General features: G+C 41.6%; 1 protein-coding gene across 1 annotated transcript; it reads right to left on the bottom strand.

The window, feature by feature from the left end:
* Nucleotides 1–1062: 1062 nt before the first annotated feature.
* Nucleotides 1063–24871, bottom strand: LOC139643872 (voltage-gated potassium channel subunit beta-1). The gene is made up of 12 exons (XM_071519156.1): nt 24839–24871; nt 17390–17469; nt 16235–16279; nt 13949–13993; nt 12537–12580; nt 12328–12414; nt 8106–8191; nt 4475–4595; nt 4238–4332; nt 2136–2256; nt 1426–1514; nt 1063–1152 (listed from the first exon to the last, which is right to left on the bottom strand). Exons 2-12 carry the CDS (start codon nt 17452–17454, stop codon nt 1063–1065), a joined length of 888 nt encoding a protein of 295 aa, XP_071375257.1. The 5' UTR covers nt 17455–17469; nt 24839–24871.
* Between the last annotated feature and the right edge of the window lie 749 nt (nt 24872–25620).

Raw genomic sequence — 25620 nt, 5'->3', positions numbered from 1 at the left:
GCCTTGTCATTATTTATAAACAAGGTTTCTCACCACTACTTGGTGTAGTAGTATTTTGTGTGCTGCACACTGCATAGCAAATTAGTAAATGCACTGATCAATTACTAACTCATGGTGTTTATGGTGCAAAGAACTGAAGCTCGTTCATGGACTCTTTAATTCCTGAGGTACCTCAAATTTATGGGTGGAAGTTGCAGCAGTTCTTATAAATAAGATATATACACAATTTGAAAAAAAAAAAAATCTTAAGGTCAGTTTGAACGGGAAATCAAACAACATATATATATTTCTTATACTAGTGCCTCTCAGTGGCCAACAGCAGAAGGCTGGGGTTATACTGGGCGGCTCCCAGGTGTGACTGGGTGGGACTGTATGAAAGTGAAGCAGGGTATCGCTGGAAAAGAACAGACATACTTGATCAACTTTCCCTGGATAAATAATCATAGATAAATAAACAAATAAAAGGGGCCTAAGAGATTCAGTCATAATCCTTTTATATCAAGTGTGCCCGCAATGAAAAAACAAAATCTTTGGTTGAAGTTGAAATCAAAGTACATTTTTATAAATGAGGCTGGTGGACTGAGTTGAACTGTGCAGGAATGTAGTGGTCTGAATGGCGTTGGCATGGATCTGAATCTTAACTGGTCTTGTGTAAGATGGGCTAGGCTAGGCTGTGCATAGTTAGGTTGGATTAGACAGGGCTTAACTGGTTAGCCCCTGGCTGAGCTGGGCTAAGCAAGATTAGGCAACGCATGGTTAAGATGGACTCAAGTGGACTGGGTTGCGTTACAGAAAGCTAAGCTTTGTGAAGCTTTTCTCGGCTGAGCCGGACCGGACTTGAGCTGAGCCAGGTAGAGCTGGTCTGAGCAGGACAGGTCTCAAAGAGGCTAGGTTAGGCTTAGCAAGGCTGGTCTGTTCCAGGCTGAACTGAACTGGGCTGGAGCTGGAGCTGAGTGGGGGCCCAAGGAGAGAACCATGGACGTTAACATTGAGCGGTGGGCCCACGGTGGTGCTATGGTAAGTAGGTAGGTACAGCTGACCTCGTTAGTCCACCAGCCTGGTCTAGGAGCGGTAGTCCTTCTTACTGTACGGCCTGTTGGCCAGGATGTGGTCAATGTCAGACACTACATGAGACGTCATCTTGGGAAGGACCTGGAGAGAGAGGAAGAGAAGGATTGAGTAAGAGAGCAAGGAAGGGAGGAAGGGAGAAAAGGAGGGAGGGAAGAGGAAAGAGTAGAGGGAGGGAGGGATAAGAATGTGTGTGTGAATAGGCAAGCAAGTAGAGAAATAGAGATACTGTATATAGAGAGAGAGATACAGATATAGCAGTGGACTAGAAGGCACCTTTTTGATCTAGAAATCAATAGAATGGAGTGTGTGTGTGTGTGTGTGTGTGTGTGTGTGTGTGTGTGTGTGTGTTGCCACCTGTATGGCCCCGAGGTTCTCAGTAAGCTGTTCAGGGCTGGAGGTTCCCAGGAGGACTGAGCTCACTCCTTCATTCCTTAGACACCATGCTGGAAGAAAGAGAGAGAGAGAGAGAGAGAGAGAGAGAGAGAGAGAGAGAGAGAGAGAGAGAGAGAGAGAGAGAGGATACATGCATAAAACAGTGTACATGTTGTGAACTGAACAGACCTGAATTGAAAGTTGAACTGAAGTGCAAACTGAATTGAATGTGACAGAGAGTGTAGCACATCCAATTGCTGCATAAGTGAGAAACACTTTTCTCGACTTGAGGGAAAGTACAAAAAACACTGTAGAGATTTATCTGTACAACTGAAATTCACACAGTGCCCACTTGGTGGTGCACTGCTATCATCATTGACTGAACCAGTGACCTCTACTTGTCACCTTCAGTGTGTGTGCCAATACGTTTGGGAAAGTAAACTTAAACTTTTTTTCCTTGTTCCTTTGCTCCTGCACCAATGCCATCAAAACAAACTGCTGTTTATTTGTTGTACTTGTTCCAATTCTCATTGTGAGTGCAGGGGAAGTGAGGGTTATACACATGCATACTTAAACTTGGGAGCTGATCAGTGCTTCCTTTGTCTTGTACTGTTGGTCGGTGAGCACTTGGGGGTTCAGTGCCTTGCTCAAGGGCACTTCCATGGTAATTGTCGTGGGAAAGGAAGTCTTACCCACAGCCAGTTGAGGCAGGGTGCAGCCCAGCTTCTCAGCGATGTGGGTGAGCTCTTTTAGCTTGGCCTGTTGCTTCCTCCCATCCTCACTCACTATCTTCTCCTTCAACCACTGGTACGACTGGTGGGAGAGAGAGAGCGATAAAGAGGGGGTGAGAGAGTGAGGAAGCGAGAGAGAGAGAGAGAGAGCAATGGGAAAAAATGAAAACGAAAACAGGAAGTAGATAAAATAGGATAGAGTAAATAAAGTATGTTAGGGGCAAGAGAGGAGAAAGGGAAAGGGAGGATAAGTGAAGTAAGTGATAGGGAGAAAGTTAAGGATGGACCTCTAGAGGTGACGGCTGTAAGTATTGATGAACCGTAGGCCCTCCAGGTTTGTTGTATAATGTAAGAAGATCGACTGCACACACTGCAATTTAGCTAAAGAGCTACAGGCATAACTTCATTTATTCATTTTTTTTTTTAAATAAATGAACATTGATCTATGTGTGTAGACGTTCTCTCTTCTACCTTCCAGGCTAATGGGACAGGAGCGTCCTGGTGTCCCAGCAGGTTGGGATGTATGAGCTTGAAACCTAATTTTTTTGATTGTTTGATTTCCTCTCACGATCTTTCATAAGAAAAAGAAATCAAAATTTCCTATGGGGTCCTATGTCACGTTATCAGTTGAAAGTTGAAATTTTAGAGAGAATGCAGCACACTGTATAAATCTCTGTAAGTGTTCCAATTTTCCGAGTTTCACTGAATGCAGCATAAATGTCCCACATCGGTAACGTAATGAACAAACGCTCAAATATTTGTCTGACACACTCCTTCTCTGCACAAGCGGAGGTGTGGAAGTCCCCATTTGGTGTGTATGAATAACCTTAGTAAGTACTTTTATCATAAAAATTTCCACTTTATACTGGTCTCTTCAATGATTTACAGCAGTGAACAGTAGCTAGCTAGCTAACTAACCTAACTGTTAACTGGGTTACACTAGCTAACGTTTGCTAATGTTAGTTTTAGCTAGGTTAGTTAAGTACTGTAGGCTGAACTTGAAAGGCTAATGTTAGACATAAGCTTTGTCTCTATGACTTGAAAAACACTGTTGCTGGTGGAATATTCAGCAGAAAACATGTCTTCAGAAATAGATTGAAAGAGAGGGAAAGGGGAGAAGAGGAGGCTTCTCATGATATCAACCAATACATATTTAACTTGCATCTCGTGGACTTCAGCCCTTTGGTTCAGCCTAACAGCAGCACCTCAAGTCAGCCCAGGGCATCCCAAGACACTTCAGCATCAGGGCTGCACAGACGAGTTGGAGACAAGGCCAGTCGCAGCCCAGCAGCAGGATATAAATACTGTAAGTTTTGTGCTTTTTGGGATTTGGGATTTTTAGCTTTTTTATGTCCAATAGCCAGTAGGATCAGCTGCCACATCAGCCCTGTAGGCCTACAATGCTGTGTGCTGTGGCAGGTTAGGGTTAAGATAGTTCCAAGTTGGCGTAAACAAATAATATATCCATAAATGAGTACCATAAATTAATACTATTATTGTTGTGGCTGTAGCCTCAGGCAAGCCATCAAATTGAGTGTTTCATGATAGGCAACTACCACTCCTCCCACCCCACCCGCTGTCTGGGTGGGACCCCCCAAGACGTGGGACTCAGTCCTCCTCCCCTGTCCCCTCCCCTTCATGTACATTGACGGAAGTGTATTTAACAGGTGAAATCAATTAGGGATCATAGCTTTCACCTGTGGGTGCATTCCATTTGGTAACAATTTCTTCTCGTCTCCTCGCCTCGCGTCTCCTCCTTGATTCCTCGGTCAAAACTCATGGGGGAAACGAGGAGAAGATGCGAGGAGGAGAGGAAGCGAGTGAACCATGTCCCTGGATTCACCTGTCAGTCTATTTCAACGAAAGCGCTAGGCATCCACTCTGTATCTTGGTAAAATACAATCACCACCCCGTATATTGATCTTGGAGAAGATTCTTGTCACTTTCCACTGTATACTGTATTATTTGATTAAGCCGGAATGCCATAAAATACATGTAAAAAAGAGGAAAAGAGGCACTTATACATATACAGTATTCCTCATTCTGAAAGTTAGCTTGCTTACCTTCATGGAGGCCCTGGAGGATTCAGGAATGCCATTTTCATATTTCCCTGTGATGATTCCGCATGCTAGTGGTGACCACGTCATTGCCCCGACTCCTGTCACCATGGAGACCATAGGAGGTTGTGTACAGGTTTTAGATGGATGCGGCAAGAGGGGAGGTGTGAAAAAATGTGAGAACGGTGCCAGAAAAAGTGAAAATGTATGAGCAGATGACAATAACTACTTAAGAATACTTGCCTATCTTATGGTAAAGCTCAGGCAGTTGTACTTCGACTTTCTCCCTCTGAAAGAGATGGTACTCTGCCTGCTCACACACTGGAGGGATCAGGTTGAACTGTCTGGCCACTGAATATGCCTCCTAGAGATGGAGAGGGAGAGAGCGAGAGAGTGAATGGTTGTTAAGTCCTTGCATCTTATGTTTTTGTTTGATAAATAGCATCGTACCCTCTTCTTCCCTTCTATCTCTCTGTACTGTATACTGTATATCCAGTATTGTATTCATACATGTAATTGTTTTCTTCTTCGTGAGACTATGAGATGGAGTTAGAGAGAGGAAGGAAGAAAGAAAGAAAGAAAGGAAGAAAACAAAAGACAGGAGAGAGACAAAACTAGGCAAAAGTAAGGGTTGAAGGGTGACAAAGATATTTAAAGATAGCAGGAGGGGGCGATAAACAAAGAGGAGAGATGGGAGAGAGAGGATGATAACCAACTTGTGGGAGGATGACACAAACTCCAATGCACGGCTTACAGTAAGTCACCAAATCAATATTCAACATCACAACTCTTCAAGCCATCACATTCAAATTTCCTCATATACCTGCTTATCGGGATTTCCACATGTCCTTCATCAAAGAGACATGCCACAGGGAACACACACGCACACGCACACAAATGTGCTGCTCTTGCTGCCTCTTTAAACATTAGCATACCCGCTCTGTTATCTTGTAGGTCTCCCGCTATGTAACACATGTCAGGGTGAGAGAATGGTAGGAGGGGGAAGCTATTTGGCGTAACGCACGGATAATGTTGCTGCCATCACTCAACTTACAAATTACAAGATGCCCTTCCGCTCTGCACCTGTGTCGTGCGCCCAGAGCCTGTGTGTGTGTGTGTGTGTGTGTGTGTGTGTGTGTGTGTGTGTGTGTATACTGCTGCCCTGTCACATACACTAAGAGGCCGTGTTTATACCCCCTTCATTATTGATGCTATCTAAATTACATGGCTTTCATCTGGGCTTGTGTTCTACAAAGATATCTGCTCCCTTTCACCATAATCACAGAGAGACAATGTCAAACACATTGCACTATGGTTAGAGGATAGGAGAGAGAGAAAGAGAGAAAGGGACAGAGAGGGAGATAGAGGGAGAGAGAGAATAATAGGAATGAGGGTGAGCTCAAGTGTGAGAGAGGGAATGAGGAATGGAGGGGTAAGATATAGGGGAGAGGTAGAGAGAGAATGAGGGAGAGAGAGAGAAATAGAGAATGGATGGTTGCTAGGTCCTTGTATCTCACTTTTGGTATATTTTGTTTCATAATTCTCTGCTGTAGCATCATACCTTCTTCCAGTGGCAAACTGGTATAAAGAAATGACAATTTGACCCAAACTGTCCCACCACAACTGACCCACAGATACTCCACCCACTGCCCCGCTTCTCACAGTATGGACACATGTAGAACAAACTATTATTAGAGAACAAACTTTTATTATAGCCTACTTTTTTTAGAATCTTTAGTTGAGATTTTATATATGGGGTGATATAGTTTAATTCAAAATATATCGTCACATCTTGGCAACTTGGGGATCATAGAAAATCCTGAGTCTTCCTGTCATATCTCCCCCTCATTTATATCGTCCATGCGCGCTCTACTCGTAATTCTGATATTTCCGACAGGCACCCGAAGGCAGCATAATGTTCATTTGTTAGGTCGACTCGGTCGTAAATTTATGCGCAACACAATCAGTCTGTCATTGTCAGCTACAAAGTAAAGTTGGCAGGGGGAGAAAGATGGACTCGTGAGATGTGATGAACACACACTCAGGTCGCCCGGCCCACTGGGAAAACTCCTGCTACTCCAGATGGCCAGCCCACCCCTGCCCTCGTCTTACCTTCCCTTCTATCACTCTGTATCTATTCATTATTGGAGAGAGAGAGTTGAACAGAGAGGAGAGGAGGTAGATTGCTACTGACAGTAAGAGGAAACAGAGCCGGAGGATACCACTGTGCCTCTGTGGGAACCTCTTCCTAGAAAAGAGCCTTCTCCCATTCTACACCCAGTCATTTTCTCTCCTGCTCCCACTTTCCCCTTTCTTCCCATTTTCCTGCTCCCGCTTCCTCTTTCTCTGTTGCTAACAACATGCTTTTAGGTGTGAGCAAGGTGTTTAAGGTGATACAAGACAATGAGGTGTTAAAAAAAAAAAGTGTAGGTCACGTGTAGGTAATTACTAGTATCTTTAAGTTAATGTTAAAGGTTTAGGGTTTTTTTAATAGTTTATTCTATTGATCTAATACTCCTCTTAGACGTTCAAAAGCAGCAGCCTTCTGTTACGCTAGTCAGTGGGGGTATGAAATTTCATCTATCAAGAGTATCAAACCTACTCCACATACTTCCAGAAGCTGTATTACAAAAAGACTTTGTTTTGGTCCTTACTTCTGATTGGCTGAGTTGCATTTGAAGCTGTTGTGAAATACCCAATAACGGGTATTTTAACGCAACCATTTAATTTAAAATCACCACTCATACCGTTACTAATGTGTCACTTAGCACAGTGGTTCTCAAACCTTTTCACATCAAGGACCCATAAACTGACACAAATTAGACCACGGACCCCCATTTGATAAGATTTTGTCCCAGGGTCCCCCATCTGATAAGATTTTTGCTTTCAGATGTTTTATTACAGAAAGTGTATGAAACCCATGACCAAAATAGTCATACATTCTGTCATTGTGTTACTTATGGATGGAATTATAGTGAAAATAAATTATTCCCCTTTTTGCTGGGGACCCCCTGGAACCCCCTCAAGGACCCCTTGGGGTCCCCGGACCCCACTTTGAGAACCACTGACTTAGCAACCACTTTGTTTAGCTAGTGTACAAGAACTACATATATTAGACTACTAGATGGACAAATTATCTTTATTATTGAATAGAAAATGAAAGATTCCATTTAAAATTTTGCATTATTTTCTTATTACAGTGGTGTTAGTGTTGTTTTATAAAAGCAATAACCCACAAAAGCCTTTGCTTCACAGTCATTTTAGAACAGCTAAGAGGCATTTTTAGGCATGATGCAAAGCAGATCTATTGTACTAAACTAAGAATAGACAAACCATTTGAAAGGATCTGCATGTGAGTCCTTGATTCCAAGGTAAAACAATATTTTAAATATTCATAAGCCATTATAAGGCTTCATAAGCACATTGTGTGCACTTTCTACATGAATTATAGCCTAATAGTTAGAATGGGAATGCAATAGAAAATAGTATTGTACAACAGGTAGTTTCAGCCAAGCAATCTGATTGGTGGAAGACATGATCTAACCACACTGATAATTCCCATACAGCACAGCTAGCCACTTTTCATACAGTGAACATACCAACACATGTACTACATGAAACATTTTCTTCAAAAAATGTTCATAACAAAGACTTAAAAAGAGGAGAAAAGTAGAAAGATTGCTGACTATCTCCCTGGTTGTGTTGACATAGCAACCACTAAAGCACAGTGACAATATATGCAATAGAGTTGAATAAATCATCTCAGTCAGTAGGCACAGGACTCTTGGTTTGAGCCTGGGAGGAATACTCACCACAAAGCGTAGATTATATCTATAACACAGGAAACAGAGATTAAAAGCTCTTTGCCACTTACCATGATCTCCATGGCCGTCCACCGGGAGGTTCCCCAGTACATGGACATGCCTTGGTTGATCACATAGGTCATGGCCCGCACAATCTCTGGAAAGACATACACACATGATCATATACATATCAGTCAGCTGGATCAACAGAGATGAATTGATTTGATTTATTGATTGATTTATTAATTCAATCTCTCTCTCACTCACTGTCTTACTTTCCAAAATACCATCCTGAAATGCCTTCTCACTAGTAAGTCTTCAGTTCAGATTTGTCTTTCAGCTGTAGCTGCTCAACTCTACATTCAACTCGTCACGACAACAGAAATCAATCATTCAACCTTTATTTATAAAGCACATTTCATGGAAACAAATGCAATGCAATACTTCAAATTAAAATAAAAAATAAAATACAAATAAAACACATTCAGAAGTTTTTGAAGACCCAACAAAGTGGAAAATGTCTTTTGCGTTCTGCTATGTTGCTGAACATAAGGGACAAAAAAATCACACACTAAAAACATTTAGTAGAAAGTTGTACTGAAAGCAGCATATTTTCTGCATTTTCTTATTTTCTGCACTCTTGTTAAAATACTCTGTTTTGATGACTCATCTTACTTTTGGGAAAGTTAACATTATTATTTTTTTTTTTTTTAAAGATTTATTTTTATGCTTTATTAGACAGTTACAGTAAGAGAGACACAGGAAGGTATGGGAGAGAGGAGGGCATGCAGCAAAGGACCACAGGCCGGATTCAAACCCAGGTCGCTGCAAGAAGGACTGGGCCTTATGGTACACACCCTACTCGGTGAGCCACCAGGGCGCCCCGGGAAAGTTAACATTTTGACTGACGTCTCTAAACACGCCTGAAACGCCGCGCTGCTTGTTTCCAAGGCAACTTGATGTCAGAATTTGACAGCTGATAATTTCCACATGTTAGCATGCTTGTAATTGCCAAAAACAAAATGATCCCAGTATCCAGTGAGTTTGTTGATGAAATGTTTTGAACTATAGTCTCATTTCACAACTTCTTTGTTTTACCTGCCAGGCTCTTCAGACATCTTCAGATTTGGCTAGTACTGCCTGGGGTAATACCGCCTTTTTTGAGACATGGGTCCTATATCATTTTTATCTTAATGCAGTAGGGATTAATACTGGGGTTGGAGTCAATTCACTCTCAGTTCAGCATATAGATTAAAACCATAATTCATGCAGTAATGACTGAGAATTCACTGTCAAAATGTTCTTTATAGACTAGACTTGATGTGTGAGAATGGACAGAGGAGAGATGATTATGTGAAGGCCAAAACTTCCAATTGATTCATACTTTTTGCACTTTCCTGAACTATGTCTCTAGGGAGCACCAGCCTCACTCAACAAAGTAACTTCCCAACAGGACAGGAAAGGACCTTGCAGACTGTATATTAAACTTGAGCAATCTTCAACATTCAGAGCCATGCAATAGGGACCCTCAAAGCAACTTCTTCTCAGGAATTTATCATATATAAAAGGTCAGTCCTTGAGGATGTAGTCTGCATAAAGAGAGCAGGAAACTGAACTGGGGCTGGAAGAGAAACTGATTGCTTTTCTGAACACCAAGAATGGATCATGAGGTTAGAGATCACAAGGCACCAGCTTGATGCGATTGGCCCGCAGGACAACCTGTCATAGCGGATAACAGATTCTGATGGACAATAGCCAAGCCCCATGAAAAGGCCAGGCCAAAGAGAACGAGTTGTGGATGAAATGCAGAAGCAGAAAAGAGAGGAGGTTTAAAAAGATAGTATGAGAGAAAGACAGAATGAGATGACAAATGTGGGTAGAATGAGAGTTCATGAATGGGTTTACCAGCAACAAGAGTCAAAAAGAGCAAGAAAACAGAGGAAAAGCAAAACAAAATGCAAAATCTGACCTAAATATTGGAACCTCAGAGAACAGCAACTTCTTTATTTCATTCCACAGTTTTGCGATGCACTGATGAGGCAAAAAAAACGTCTGTGGAGGCCACCCAGCTCCTCAAGTCTTTCTTACCTGCTGACATCTCATCACCGATCCCTAATGACTGTAGGGACAAACTAACAAGCTCACATACTAAAGCCCTCTGATCACATTCAAGCCAGTGCATTTTTAATGAAGCAATTAGCTCCAACACTGCTGACTATGTGAGTCAACGGCAGTCAGGGCCAACAAAATCTCAGATTACCACTGTCATCAGGGTTATTCATCATCACCCTGTGCTCAGTCCAATTATATTATAGCCTTTCACAATGGCAGATAAAGGCTGCTGTATTTCAGGCAGCCTAACTGGTTCTTGGCAAGGCCACAGAATGTGAGGGATTACCAGGTCAAAGACAACATTGACAAAAAAAAAGAGAAAAGATGGCAGTACAGTCACGAAGAAGAAGAAACAGAAGAAGGAGGAGGAGTAGGAGGAAGAGAAGTTAAGGGAATACATATGCATACAACTTCAAGCAGACTAAAAAGACTGTAGAAAGAATGTAGGTTTTCTTTTTTCCCCTTCCCTTGTTTCAAATAGAACCATTTGGAAACTGATAATTATCAACCTGAATCACAGATGCCTTAGTAAATTCCACCCTGCCAAGAGAAATAACACAGTACTAGACAAGTAAACAATTCTGCCTCCTTCCTCTCTCTTTCTGTCCCTGCCTTCCTTTCCATCCCTCTCCCAGCCCTCTCGCCTCCCAGCTCGCTCTCTGTCTCCGGCGCCAGGCTGTGATAGCGCTCGCATTTCTGCTGCTCGCCTCAATTTCCCAACAACACAACAGAAGAGAGAGGGAGAGGGAGCGCAAAACCAGTGGGAGGAAGGGAGAGAGATAACAGAGCTCAGAGTTGAAGGAATACAGGAAGTAGAAAAATTGGAAATGAAGAGTGTACAGATGGAAGGAAGAAGACAGAGTTGATGTGGTGAGACAATAGAAATATGGAAAGATGAGAGGGTGCAGGAAAGTGTAAAAAGTGAATCAAAGTCTGACTATGTGTCTGCAAAATTATATTTCATGCTGATCGCTTTGCTGCAAATTGCTTGGCGAAGACAAAATTATGAAACACAAAACAGATGTCAGAAAAAGAAAAAAAAGACACCTGAAGATAGCTTATTAACTCCAATAATATCCCTTACTAAGCACTGCTTCCAGACTAGCAATCATCATTATGCAAGCATTCATATCAAACCTTTGAGATAGTGGATGTCTCATTTTGAAATGAAACTCTCAGCCTCTCTACTGTATACTGAAGTGACTTTGTCAAGTGAAATTGAAGCCCTAGCTCAGCTGGCACCCGCAGTGTTCAGGCGCTACCTGAACCGAGCCCAACAGCTGCTGCTAATTCAGCACCAGAACCCTACCTGAGCTACGCTATGTGTGTGTGTGGGAGTAGAACTAGACTCGGGTAGCAGTCTACTCTTAGTCCAGTGTAACAGAAATACAAAAATGGCACTCACATTACCAGCTATCCTGAAATACCCTCTCAATGACAAAACAACAGTACACTCACTGACAAAGAAAAATTCACTGCATTCTGTTTCAGGACAAGGTTTCCTCCGGATATGAAATATTATTTTGTTATTTTCTGACTTTCTGATTTGTCTTGCAGCTAGTCTCCCTCAAGCCATTGAATTCCATATTACACCCCCCCCCCCCCCACCCCACACACACACACACACACACACACACACACACACACACACACACACACAACAGGAACACATCAATCCCAGATGGGTTGGTTGAGTACTTACTCAGAAGGTTTTAAATTTGCTGTTTTATGTTAGCATTGTTTTTCATTATTGTGCGTATTGGTATTTTTGTGCACATGTATAGATATCTAAGCAGTTCATTCATCACAACTTCATACATACAGAGCTTACTAAAGATTCTAATAAAAACTGTAAACTGCTTTGCTTCTCTGCTGCCATCCTAGCAAAGGGAACATCTCATTCAGAAGAAAAGGGAATGTGACATGATATTGACATATTGATGTACTGACCTTTTGACATATAAACCAAATTTTATGGTTCTTTAGTTCACTCATCCAGCCCGTCCATCACCAAAATCAATGACACTGACACCCAACATCTCAACACTCAGACACTTTGACCTCAGGATGAAGGCTAGATCAAGCGTGTAGAGCATCAATCACTTTTGTTTGACCTTACTAGTGACAATTGATTTGATTGGCTACTTAGTCATGATGCTGAGTGCTGATAGGCTGACTCACCCTCCATGGGAGTATTGGTGTCTGGACGGTTGGCAAAAACAACGTCTACATACTCCAACTGCATCCTCTGTAGAGAGCCCTTCAAACCTGAGAGAGAGGGAGATAGAGAGAGAGAGAGAGAGAGAGAGAGAGATGGATGGATTCCCTGGTGGTTGAGTTATTTTTTTGCATCGATCTTTTATGTGTAGGTGTGTGTTTGTCTGCCTTACCTTCAATAATGTGTTTCCTTGATAGTCCTCTCTCTGTCTCTGCTCTGATGGGACAAACATAAACCATTAAACCATTGATGAGCTCACCGTAAATCTGTTTGTGCAGTGTGTGTGTGTGTGTGTGTGCACGCGTTTACCTGGGAAACTTATTTAAAATTCACTTTTTGAATCATGGATTCACTTTTGGCAGTGAACGAGTATGTAGTAGTTTCTCAACTTTCTCTGTGCATGTGTTATTCTTCAGACAAGGTTGTAGTAGAAAGATCAACAGTTATGTGTGTGTGTATACGTGTTTGTGTTTGTGTGAGCGTGATGCATATTTATGCAGGTGAGCTGGTCTAATTTATTGTGAACTTGGCAGCTCCTGCTTGCTAGGTGTCATGTGAATAACAATGTAAATGTGTGAATATACAGTGTGAGTGGGTGTACATGTATTGAGTGTGTGTTTTGTGGGTGAGAGTCTTTGTGGGTGTGCATGTGTGTGTGGCAATCATACCTGAGTCATATGTGCTAATTAGTTTTAGCATTTGTTTTGACCTTCACAGAAAAGTATATTAAATTTCCTTGATATTAAATTGATACTAAATTGTTTGAACTTTCTGGCATTCATTCTATTGTCAAGCTCCACTCATCTGGTTCTCCAAGCAGAATAAAATTCCTTTTCAAGCACAATTTGACCCCAGCCTGGTGAAATACGGCATCAGCATGCCATCATGCGTATCAGGCTGCTTTATGTAAGTATGAGTCAGTGTGGTCTCTACTGTTCGTCAGTGTGCTCCATCCACACTCTCTTCCCTTTCTGTCCTGGAGGGGAGGGATGGAGGGCTGAGGATTCCTGACAAGAATGAGGGAGCGCTCAGGAAAGGAGAGTATAACTTCATCCTTATTGCCAGTCCCAGTTGGGCAGTTCCCTCTGAAAGCCCTTACAGCCTGTGAGTGTGTGTGTGTGTGTGTGTGTGTGTGTGTTACAAAAGAGATTTATTTTTTGCCCTAACTCCCCAGATTCAGCAGAGGAATTGGTTGCTCCGTTGGTTGTTCTTATGACAAGACAATGTTGCTCAGGGTATTACATAGAAAAATTGCCAAGAAAAACTTTCTATGATTTTGGGAGGCTGAACTTTTTATTGCCTTTGCTGATGTACTGAAGATGACAAAAGACAAAAGCACTTCATATAATTGTATGATTGATACATTTGATTTTTGATCAGTTATTGATATGGCTGATTATCAATCCAATGTTGTTCTGACTGAGTCACTTCAATACTATTGAGCAGCTGAAAAGGGTAAGCAGGGGCTCTATGGATCGCATTGTCCACTTTATGGTCACATCATGGTTACATGGTGAAAGTGTGCTTTTCTTTTGATATGCCATCAATACATTTAACAATATGCCTTTAAGATTGCTTACTTACTTTCCTCCCCAATACAGTTTAGTTGTAATGACCAAACTGGATCGCCTAAGAAAAGACAGAGGAAGAAACAGAAAGAGAGAGGGAAGACAGAGAATGATGATCGATAGATAATGTTAGCAAAGTGCATTGCACTCTTATTGAGACATATAGAGGCTTTGCAGCTGCATCACCAACCTCCTAGCAACCACATCTGGCTCCAACATGAAAACACTCACTAACAAGGCTCATTTCCATTCTAAAAGAGTTTAATGAGAGTGAACTTCCTCCTGTCCTCCATCCTCAAACAGTACATACAACAGACGTCAATATGTCACCCACATATTTGTGGAGACATTTTGGTGACACCCTGTTACTCTGTTATGCTGACTGTTAAATCATTAATATGTAATTCTCCACCTATTCTTCAGCAGCACAGATGTGACGGAGCAGACATGATTTCCACTGTTATCACATTAAGAGCATAAACTCAACAGATTATTTTCCAACAAGTGCTGGTTACACAGTTGCTAACTGAATGTTGAGGATGTCTCCAACAGTGACGGGTGTCTGCAACTGTTGTCACATGTCACAAAGTGATTCATGCGTTTCCATTGTGCATTCAGTCTCAGGCTTTTATATTGTGACAACTGAGAGAAATCGTCTTTTCCACAAAAAAAAAATCAAGAAATCCAGCCGCGCTGAGCATTGTATGCTGCATGGTCATTGTATGAGATTTTCATTGAGCTTTTGTTCCACTAAAAATTCAGTGTCAAATTTGAAACAACAGTAAAAAGTGGCTCATCATTAGTCAGGACAGCCTGTTCTTTCCTATACTTACAAATCTGTTCTCTCCAAACTAATGACGTGACGTTGAATTGAATCAGAGACTCAGCTGTCAGGTTCGGCATGTCTTTACTGCACCAATATCAACCGCCTACTGGTGTAATGTAGTCAGCTCAGTACATGACACTGAGTTACATAATGATGGAACAATTAGCCAGTGCAGGGAGAATAGACTACAGACTAAATATTCTCACATTAGAACACTCCCTACTGGCACATTAAAAACAGGACTATGTTACAGTCACAGAGAAACGGTGACATACAAAGAATTAATTTGCAGTACATACAAAGATGGGTAGGTTACTTTAAAGATGATTTCCATTACAGTAACTAGTTACCTCATCAAAATTGTAATCAGTAACATAATCCAAGGGATTACCTAAACTCAGTAATGTATTCAGATTACATTCAGATTGCTTTGCTATTTTACTGGTATAAAGGTACAGATAAGAAAAAGTTAAAAATTACAAAGTTCAGGAAATTTATTTCAGGTTTGCATACAAATACAAATGTTCTTCTGTGCTGCATTTGCCGCAAGACATAGAACGTCTGTCCCTATTTAAATATCCTTCTGAGTTTCTCGCTTTCACTTTAAAAGTATTCCCAAGTAATCCTCAATTTTATCAAGTATCTGTAATCAGAACAAGTATTCTGTTAATACCCAACCCTGAGCACATAGAGAAACATGCACACAAGCACACAAACAAATCCATACTGTCGGCATAAAGTGGCCATGTACAGGCATGAACACACACACACACACACACACACACACAAACACTAATACACCGGTGCATGCACACACACACACACACATACATGTGCCTCTTCTTCATTTGAATTTCATTTGATGGTAACTCTCTCCACCCCCTGCCTGACCAAGTTGATCAATAATGAAAAGTTAACATGTTTAAATATCTCCATAAAGGGAATATTTGAAAACTTGTGGAATTAGAAAATGTCTAAAGTCAGAATTCTGTAGCTGGAAACATCTGTGATATGGTCCCACACTGTGAGGCACAGTGTGTGTGTGTGTGTGTGTGTGTGTGTGTGTGTGTGTGTGTGTGTGTGTGTGTGCAAATTAGGAATCTAATCTGATTTGAAGAAGTAAAAACAAATTGCTGACTAGGCAGAGATCAAAGTGGCTGTCAGTGTCACAGCATCGCTGTTAATATTCTGCTTTACATGAAGATCAAACAGAGCTCTCTCTCTCTTACACACACACACACACACACACACACACACACACACACCATAACACAAAACCTCTCTCAGTCTCTCTCTCTCTCTCACTCACTCACATCTTCTTTATCTTTCTGTCTCTGCGCAACACAGAAATACACATTCCTCTCTCTGCCTCTTTCATGCAACATACACACATCTCTCTCTCTCTCTCTCTCTCTCTCTCTTTCTCTTTACAAAGAAGTGATAAATCAAACATACACATACTGATGTCACCCTTACCTCCAGCATTTCTTCTTGATAATATTTCCTAGAATGATTTCAGCCCTGCAAGGCAACAGAAATGAGATGGCGTTGTTAAGTCACACACAGAATTCATAAACACTCCCTCTGCAATCAGCCCCTCAGTTCACTGTCCCTACACAGCCTCTAGCATGTGAAAACATGGCAAACCAGAAGGCCTGTGTGTTTACCAGAAAGGGTGGCTAGATGCCAAACAATCAGAGTCTGCTCTGATGCCACAAGCACTTGCTGACAGTGATTTTTGTACATGTTTGTTTTGATTTTGCATTTTATCACTGATTTATTTTTTTATTCTGGTAGAATTTTCAACCAGGGCATCTATGGAAAATCACTGACATGGTCAAACTGAATGGGATTAACAACAGAAAGGCCAAAAGCCACTGGATATTGAGATTTAAAAAATTACATTTCTCCAGCATTGTACATGCACTGTACTCTTCTGTGACTTTTCCTAAATATTTCAGCTTGAAATTGGTTGACTGCTGAGACAATAATTACAGTCTCCTGACTTGCCCTGATAAAACTAATGCAGTCTGGAAAGGTGTTGTGCAGCAGTGTTTTCCCCCAGGCTCCAGACTCTGTTTAAATAATGATATCTGATTGATTCTGTTGATTAGTTTATGGCAATGATTCTCAGCTTTTTCAGAACTGGAATGCAATTTGAAAATCCACGACATTCCAACTTATTGATTGCTTAAAAAATGTCACATAAAATCATGCAGCTAGTATACTTCTAAGATAAATCCAGAATGGTAGATAACTCCAAAATGCATTATTCTGCACAAAAGACATGTGACTGGAACAAATATTTTTCCAAAACTATAAGGCATATAATGGCCTTGTATTTAAAACTGCTGTGAAAATGATGATTAACAAACAAGTCTAATGTAAGATGGAAGCTTTTAGATTTTGTAAGTATACAGTTACAAATTGCATGAATCTCTGTGTGGAACGAGTTGGAATCAGCCTGTATGAAATCTTAAGCTAAAAACAAATGATACAAATTCTTCCTTGAACCACAGTGGAGTCAAACCTCTGCACCCCATCACACTGAATAATGAATAGGTTTCTATGAGACATGCAGTACTCTGCTCTATTCTACTGTACACAAAACTAGGCTTGTATGACACTTACTTGCCACCTGCATAGACCTCAGCTGTGTCAAACAGGTTGACTCCACCCTCATAGGCGATAGTCATCAGCTGCTCTGCAACCTGGCGAGAGGTCACACACACACACACACACAAACAGACAGACGTTTAAAATTGTTGGATTTTGCTGAAACTCAGGGGAATGATGCATCTCACCACTGCGTTCTCAAATTTTTAAAATTCTGACATCACTGATTCGATTTTGACAGGAAATGATGCATCCCAGCGCTGCATCCCAGCATTCACTGATTGGCGCAAGGGGAAACTACAATTAGAGCTCAGAACAAGGTGACATGTTTGTTACTGATTGGCCCACATGGGGACTACATCATTTGTGGAGGACGACATGTTTGCTGTTGCCATGTTTAGAGAGACCTGCCCAAGGAAGCGGTCAATACAGTGCTGCAGAGTGCTGGAAATCAATATTTTTGCTGTTTCACATTTTCACAGCTATGGCTGCCCAATACTTTGCCAAAACTTCCTTCAGATAAAAGTGATGAAAGATGCATGTTGTCACTGCGTCCGTGTCTTCAGCACTGTGGGCTCTGACGGAGCTTGACCAAAGCAGAGCTTGTTTGTTTGTAACTCTCTTCATATGAGACTTTATTGAGCAAGTGGGACCACAGTGTAATCATCTGTGAAAAATCATTTGACTCTGTGATCTAGTGTCGACTCATTCTTTCTTTAGTTAATAAATACTCATGCTCGATGTGTGTGTGTGTGTGTGTGTGTGTGTGTGTGTGTGTGTGTGTGTGTGTGTGTGTGTGGTGTGCGTGTACATGTGTGCAGACGTTCATCCGTATTTGTGCAGACATGGAGACCATAAATCATCAGATCTGGATCCAATTTTCTCAAGGCGAACTTTATTGCATGGGGACTGTAAGTGAATTTGCCATAATTTCCCTCTGGAGCTTAGTGTGTGCATGGGTTTGTTAGTGAACATGTGGGGAGAGGAGAGTGTGTGTGTGTGTGTGTGTGTGTGAGAGTGTGTGTGTGTATGTGTCCACATATACTTGTGTTTGTTTTTACATGTGTGCATGCAATGTGCATGTATTTCGGTTTCTCTCTGTCTGCCTTTGTGTGTATGCATGTGTTCATGTATGCAAAGAGATATAGACAGGATGTGTGGATGTACTGTATGTGTATGTGAGTTTGGATGTGTGTGTGTGTCTCCTTTCCAGTTTATGTGGTGGCAGACAGTGGAGGTGTTGTTTCTAGAAGAATTAGATAATCTCTCCTCTGAGAATTTCCTCAACCTTTTCTCTGCAACCATTGCCGCAAGCTGGGCAGCAATCCAACCCTACCTCGTGTCTGTCTCTGCGAGCGAGCGAGTGTGTGTGTGTGTGTGTGAGTGCCCCTGTGCTTGTTTGGCTAGACTTGTCTGTCTATGTCTCTGTGTCTGCGTCTGTACTTGTATCTATAAAACAATGGATGTCCCTGAGTGTGTTTATGTGGAGACAAGATGTGAGAGAGGAATGATGGATGACAGCAGAGGATTGCAAGAAGGTTTAGTTTAATTAATTTAGCAAATCAGGTATGACAAGATAACACAAAATATTCATAGGAAAGCATTGTGCAGGTGAGGTTAGAGTTCTTACTTCTGCCTTTCACAAACAAGGAAGTGAGATTTTAATGATTTCCAGGTTAGCATAACAAAATACTGATACTGTCTCCAGTGTTGACAAGGTACCTCCGAATTCATTTGGAGATATGACGTAATGACATTAGATGTAGATCCAGTGCTTTTAGAAAGTGAGGGAGGAAAAGAAAGGAAAGAGGGACCAGTGGCTACGTTTCATAATGGCTGGTAAGCCTCATTCAATCTCCAAGCCCCGGACTACCATTAAGGCAAACAGAGCAGAATGAAGCGACAGAGCTGGATGATGGAGAGGTCAGTTAAAGAAAGGAGGGTCAGTTAAGGAGAGAAGGGTTCAGGAGAGAAGGGACGGACGGCGGAGAAAATGAATAGCATGTTCTTTCTCTAACTGGTCTCTGCAGAGCCGAGATGGGAAACAATCTCTGTCACAATTGTTGGGGGCACTGGAGGGTGATTTTCAATAAAGTGAAGGGGGGGGGGGGGGGGGGGGGGGGGCTGAGAGAGTTATTTCAGAGAGGTAAGAAAATGGAAGGAGAAATGGAAGGGACAGAGACAGAGAAACAAAGAGAGAGAGAGAGAGGGAGTACTGGAAGGATGAGGGAAATGTGTAGAGTGAAAGAATGCAGCAGTGAGAATTTAAGAAAGAACACCAGAGCAGAGTGGTTAAGAGGTAAGGTGAAGTGAGGCAACAAATGAGAGAGAGAGAGAGAGAGAGAGAGAGAGAGAACGAGAGAGAGAACAAGAGAGCTGAAACAATGTAATTTTTTTTTAAAGGTGACTCTTTGGCTTTTCGTGATTGCCCATTCATATTGAGCCTCATGATTAACTGTTATGGGCTGCTTATATTGAAATTCACAAGGTCAGAAAGATTGTGGTGGTGACGAATCATCATCGCTTACTCAGATTGCAGACTATATTTCTGGCCATTTTGGATGAATTTAATGAGACCTGAAAATGAAAATGCCCTGCAAATGGTATAGTAATTTTTGGAGGTAGAGCATAAATTTTTATAACAATCTGTCCGTAATATTAGTGTTGTAGTACTCGAGATCGGTCTTGGTCTCGAGACCGGTCTTAAGACCACATTTTGCTGGTCTCGGTCTCGTCTCGGACTCGACTGCATTTTTACTCGGTCTTGACTCGGTCTCGGACAAAGAGGACTCGGAATTTTATTTCAAGACCAGTCGAGACCACAAGTGCAGTAACATCATTACCTGCCGGTGCATTGTCTGATTTATTTATTTTTTACTGTGATTGGATATAAAACTTTCCCCTTCAAATTGCAACCGATAACTTGGCTTATTTTAAGTTTGAAAGTTTATTAACCATTAAACGCTGCCACCCTCACTCACCCCCCTCTGAGCTGTGCCAAGAAAGAGAACGCAGGATACAGGGGGAGAGAGCACCATGTGTGGCTGAGGAGGAGAGAATGAGAATAATACAATTTGCCTACAGAAATCACAGAGAGTTTTGCAAAACAGTTCTAAGAACAAGCACCAATTCTATACAGGCACATGGCGCGTTCAATTCAATGCGCTGCATTAAAGCATTGCGACACAGTTATCGGTTAAATTATAATTTCACTAATGTTAGGCTTAAATTCCACAAGGTAATAACGTTACCGTTAAAGTCTGCAGCAGAAGACGTGTTAGTGCAGCAGAAGACGTGTTATCAGGTTACTGTGTAAACCGTTACTAACACAGGAGAGTAAATTGTGGAATTTTAAGTTTCACTTTCGTCTGCACAGCGGGGCTCTGGCAGATTGAGTAGGGGAGAGCGGGGCAAGTTCTCACATTGGTCAAAGTCAAAACACTATCACATAAAAACAATTTGTAGCCTATACATGACAGTAAGTTTATGTTTCTTCTCATCTCAGGAATCAAAATAATTATACATTGTGACATAAAAGCAAGGGTCAGCTATAACCTGATAATAATTTTGAATGTTTTAGTGAAGCTATCTGCTCAGGGTGTTTTAACACTTCTGTTTCATTCTGCTCGCTGTCTTGAGCCTTTCCAAAGGTCAGTGAAATCGAATTGCAATGTTTTAAAGGATTGCCTTCTGTCACTGAGTACATACTGTACATCCATTTGTATTTTACTTAAATTCCTAAATAATGCTTTCTCTCTTTTTGAATTTTAGCAGAGAAATGGTGTAAATGTTGGGCCATCACTCTGATTACATGGTCTTGAAAATGGACTCGCATTGGTCTGGTCTCGGTCTCGACTCGGTCTCGCCCCCCTTCGGTCTTGGTCTTGACTCGGTCTCGCCCCCTCAAAGTCTTGGTCTTGACTCAGACTTGATACGCTCTGGTCTTGGTCTTGACTCGGTCTCGGTTTAGGTGGTCTCGACTACAACACTAAGTAATATATACCCACATCCACTCATGCACATGCACACACACCTCTACCTTCTCCTATGGGACAACTTTGAGTCATTGTAAAGTTTTGCTGAATTCTGCATGGGTGGCTGCTGCAGGCTTGTTTCTTTGGTTGCTGGGGCGCAAAAGGTGAAGGAGAATTTCCATACAGTGGCATGGAATAGACATAATGAGAGAGTTTTAGAGAGATAGAGAGTTTTCTCTCTCACAACCCCAGAAACAAGGCCGCAGTTATAACCTCCCACCCACATCACCCACACAACCACGCAATGATTTTATGACTGTGCTTTCCCCTTTACACTTGCTATGCCAGAGTTAGCATCTACAGGAGACGCTTGCTTCAAATTCACTTTATGAGTTATGGATCCACTTTTGGCCTTTCTGAATATGAGTAAGCAATGATGACTTGCCACCGCCATCGCTAACTCTTCTGACCTTTCTCTGTCTGGGCCCAGACAAGACGGAAGTAGAGAGAAAGACAGAGTTGTGTGTGTGTGTGTGTGTGTGGGGCCCCCACACAGGTCTGCTGTAGTGTCTCACCATGTGTTTTTGTGCCAGAGCTATTGTCCATTCCTTAATGAGGACAGGGACACTGAACTACTGAGGGCATGCAGTATATTTAGGGTGCATTTGATAACCATGACATTGAACAAGGGATATTCAGGGCATTGGGGGACTTTTTAACCCTACAGCATAACATGTGATGGCAGTTAGCCGGTGTGGAGCAGCTTCAGGTCACATGTCCACCGGGAACCTCTCTTAGCAGCACTGGCTTCTTTTTCTTGTTATTTTCAATGGCAAGGATGCACTTCTGTGTTTCCAAAAGCAGTGAGAGCTTAAGCATTTTATCTACACTCAGAGGACAGAGTTAGCTCAACCTTTAGCAAAAGAAACATTTGAAATAGGTTTTCTGTGGTCACACAGCAGCAGGGTTAGTAGCCGTGACCAGCGCTTCCCATATGAATCTCGGCTCTGCAAGCTAAAACAGAGCAGCCTGGTGGACATAAGGGTGTGACTGATACCAATGACATTGAATTAAGGACATGCAGAGTAATGGAGGTGGGGGGTGCTAAGCTTGGAGCATACCATGTGAGTTGATGGCAGTGAGCTAGTAAGTTGGTATGGTAAGCCTTAAGGTAAGAGAAATAATACTGTTATATAAGCTTACTGTTTCTCTGCCCTCCAGGGTTAGCTCTCTTCTGTCTAAGTGTCACTCAAAGTGTGTGCATGTGTGTGTGCGCATATGTGTGTGCTGACCATTGGCAGACCCCAACAGCAACATCAGAACATATTACAGTTCATCAAATGGATCAGAGCAAAAGGGACCTAAGTATGCACACACACACACACACACACACTGGGTTGACCCACATGCCCTCTCTGTCCTATGTACCATAAAATTTGAGTCATGTCAAACAATCTGAACCATCGGAGGGAGATTTTAACCTAAAGTTTGTGTGAAGGTTGTTTTGTTTCAATGTAAAATTCATACCATAACATCAACCTTCTCATTATTTCCTGACTAAATATGACAGCAGTAACATTGAATGGTGGTTGAGTTATGCTCTAGGCTAATTTAGCTTGTTGGTGTTAGAAGAGTGTCAGCCAGCCTATGGTCATCTGAACCGAGGTTCAGTGTGACACCATTGAATTAGGGAAAATGGTGTCACACGGACCCCACATTCACACTGCGAGTGATTCGGTTGAGGGGTCGCTAGAGCTACAAAGTTTTGAACAGGCAAATAGTGTGTTTTTCATTGCTTTGGTATTGCCTTTCATAATGTTAAATTGTTTTGATTAATTAACATAACTAGCTTGCAAGATCTAATTAGGCAGCATTAATAGAAAATAGACAGATAAACATTACTTTAGAGCTTACTATCAACTCCAACATTGGATGCAACCGTTCTCCAAACATCGTTTTTGGAACGTTTATTCCTGTAGTCTTTCAAATAAAAGTTGTAGAGAACTGGGAAGCTTTGAATGGCTGTAATTAGCTTCTCTTCTATTTTGCACACTGAAATGAAATCAGACTGGTAGGGATACAAGGAAGCGTGGCCAACTTTTCTTGGCCGACAAGCTTGTTGACCATCCACACGTTGGCCGGGTCTCCCTGGTCGCTCAGCACCATCGTATATAGAGTTGTTGCTGTTCTGATTTTACAGACATGTTTGGAGCTAAGCACTCATTGCTGTCATGTTTTTGCAAACACAGTGTTTCCAGGACTGTGGCGTCTTTTTCCTTGGATTTTTCTTTCTCTTGATGAAGTTTGAGTTTCTGTAGGTGGCGCTCTTGCCTTTGTCTGTTCAGCCATGGTGGCTGTCACTGCCCATGCAAACTACCCAGTTCTTCTATTTATTTGAATAAAACACTGTTGCTGCTGCCTGTGTTGGTTTTCTGTTGAGCTGACATATCTGTTTGGTAGTTCCATAGTTCCTTCAATTTTTTCAGCTTTGTATGATGTGTCGCATTGTGACTGTTGTAACACTTTGACATGTTTAAAGGTTAGTAGTCCAATATTCTGCCACATAAAACATATAATTGAAGATTTAAGGTGTGAAGAATGTGTAGATCTATCATTTGGGCTAGATCATCATTTAAAAATTGGTTGCAGATTCAAACTGTTATCTAGGTTACTTTATTATCAATTTTGATACAGCTCCTACATGAATTGTAGTTGAGACCTAGATCACCGAAAAGGCAATTAAACAGTTAACTCTCAGAACCATAAAGAAGTCAGTCGAGTTGTCTTCTTTCACCCAAGGAGCACAATTTACTCTATTCATCCTTTTCTTATTCATTTGAGCACCAGTCAATGCTGGGGCCATTCAGCTAAAAAGCTTTTACATAACCTACCGATTAGGCTATGTTTTTATATTCAAACGAAACTTGGCTTGAATTTTCCTCTTATGTGATCTGTATAGGTTGTCTAGCTACTCATGGTAGGACAATTCATTTCTTTGCAGTCATGAAATTAACAAACTAAATCCAACAGGCTACGGCATCAGTTAATGCCCACTAATGAGCATAATTTTAGTGCTTGTTTCAGTGTTTCTTTTACAGAACAGTAAAAGCTTCCATGAACTGGGTACAGGTTGAGTCACTATTGTGTTATCAATCGGTTGTTTATATGAAAATGTTGCAGATTATTACTTTAAGATATGTATGAGCAATAGACAGCTTGTTCTGCTTGATGTGTGTCATCAAGGATAGTCATTTGAAGCTCTCTTCAACATGACTCAAGATTCAATATTCATCTGTTTATTACCATACAAACCATTTGTGTCAGTGTGTTCAGGAAAGACCCAAAACAGGACACATGAGTACACATATCCATATACACTCATACAGTGCCCATCACTGTATACAACAAGATCAATCAATCAGTAAGCAAAATCCATCCAACAAAATAAAAATAAAACTGTGCATGCAAGATATGAAAAAATGTGTCATACCTCATCTGTTATCTGTCCTCCGAATGTCACCCATGTGCCTGGGAGAGAGAGAGAGAGAGAGAGAGAGAGAGAGAGAGAGAATATTAGGAAACATTCCAGTCCTGTGTGTTAGAGTTTGTGTGTGTGTGTGTGTGTGTGTGTGTTTGTGTGAGATCCTGGGGTAAACACTCCTAATCCCCAGGCTGTGAGGCCAGTTGAGGGAGGCTGTCAAGTTCCCAAGAGAAAAATCTGTCCTGTCTAGAGCTGCAGCCCAATGTATACCAAGGGATCACCTTGTGTGTGTGTGTGTGTGTGTGTGTGTGTGTTTGTTTATTTGGGTGCCACTTTGCACTTGCTAGCTTCATTGATGAATGTGTGTCTTTATGTATTTGTGTGTGTGTGTGTGTGTGTGTGTGTGTGTGTGTGTGTGTGTGTGTGTGTGTGTGTGTGTGTGTGTGTGTGTGTATGCGTGTGTGAATAAGTATGCATGCATATAAATCTGAATACATGTTCCTGATTGCCCTGTAAACACTGTTGATATACCAGACAAAAGGCTAAGCCACGTGAACCAGAGGAGACACTAAATCCTCAGCACACTGCCTCACTGAATTATGCATGTAGCGATGTTGTGGCAGAAAACGCTTCCCATGCAGATTATGACTGGAGTTTTAGCTGTCTAAAACTGTCCCGCTCTGCCAGACAGACAGAGGGAGGAACACCTTTTTATATCAGCAAAATGTCAAGGCTTTACATGGAGCATGGCTTGTGTGTGTGTGTGTGTGTGTGTGTGTGCTGGGGAGTTG

The sequence above is a fragment of the Centroberyx affinis genome, unplaced genomic scaffold (genome assembly GCF_046629955.1).
Source record: "Centroberyx affinis isolate AG114_WGS23_722 - 3 ecotype Tasmania unplaced genomic scaffold, CSIRO-AGI_Caff_v1 ptg000665l_1, whole genome shotgun sequence".
NCBI lineage: Eukaryota > Metazoa > Chordata > Actinopteri > Beryciformes > Berycidae > Centroberyx > Centroberyx affinis.
Note: the sequence above shows the minus strand (reverse complement) of the source record. Positions and strands in the feature narration are given on the sequence as shown.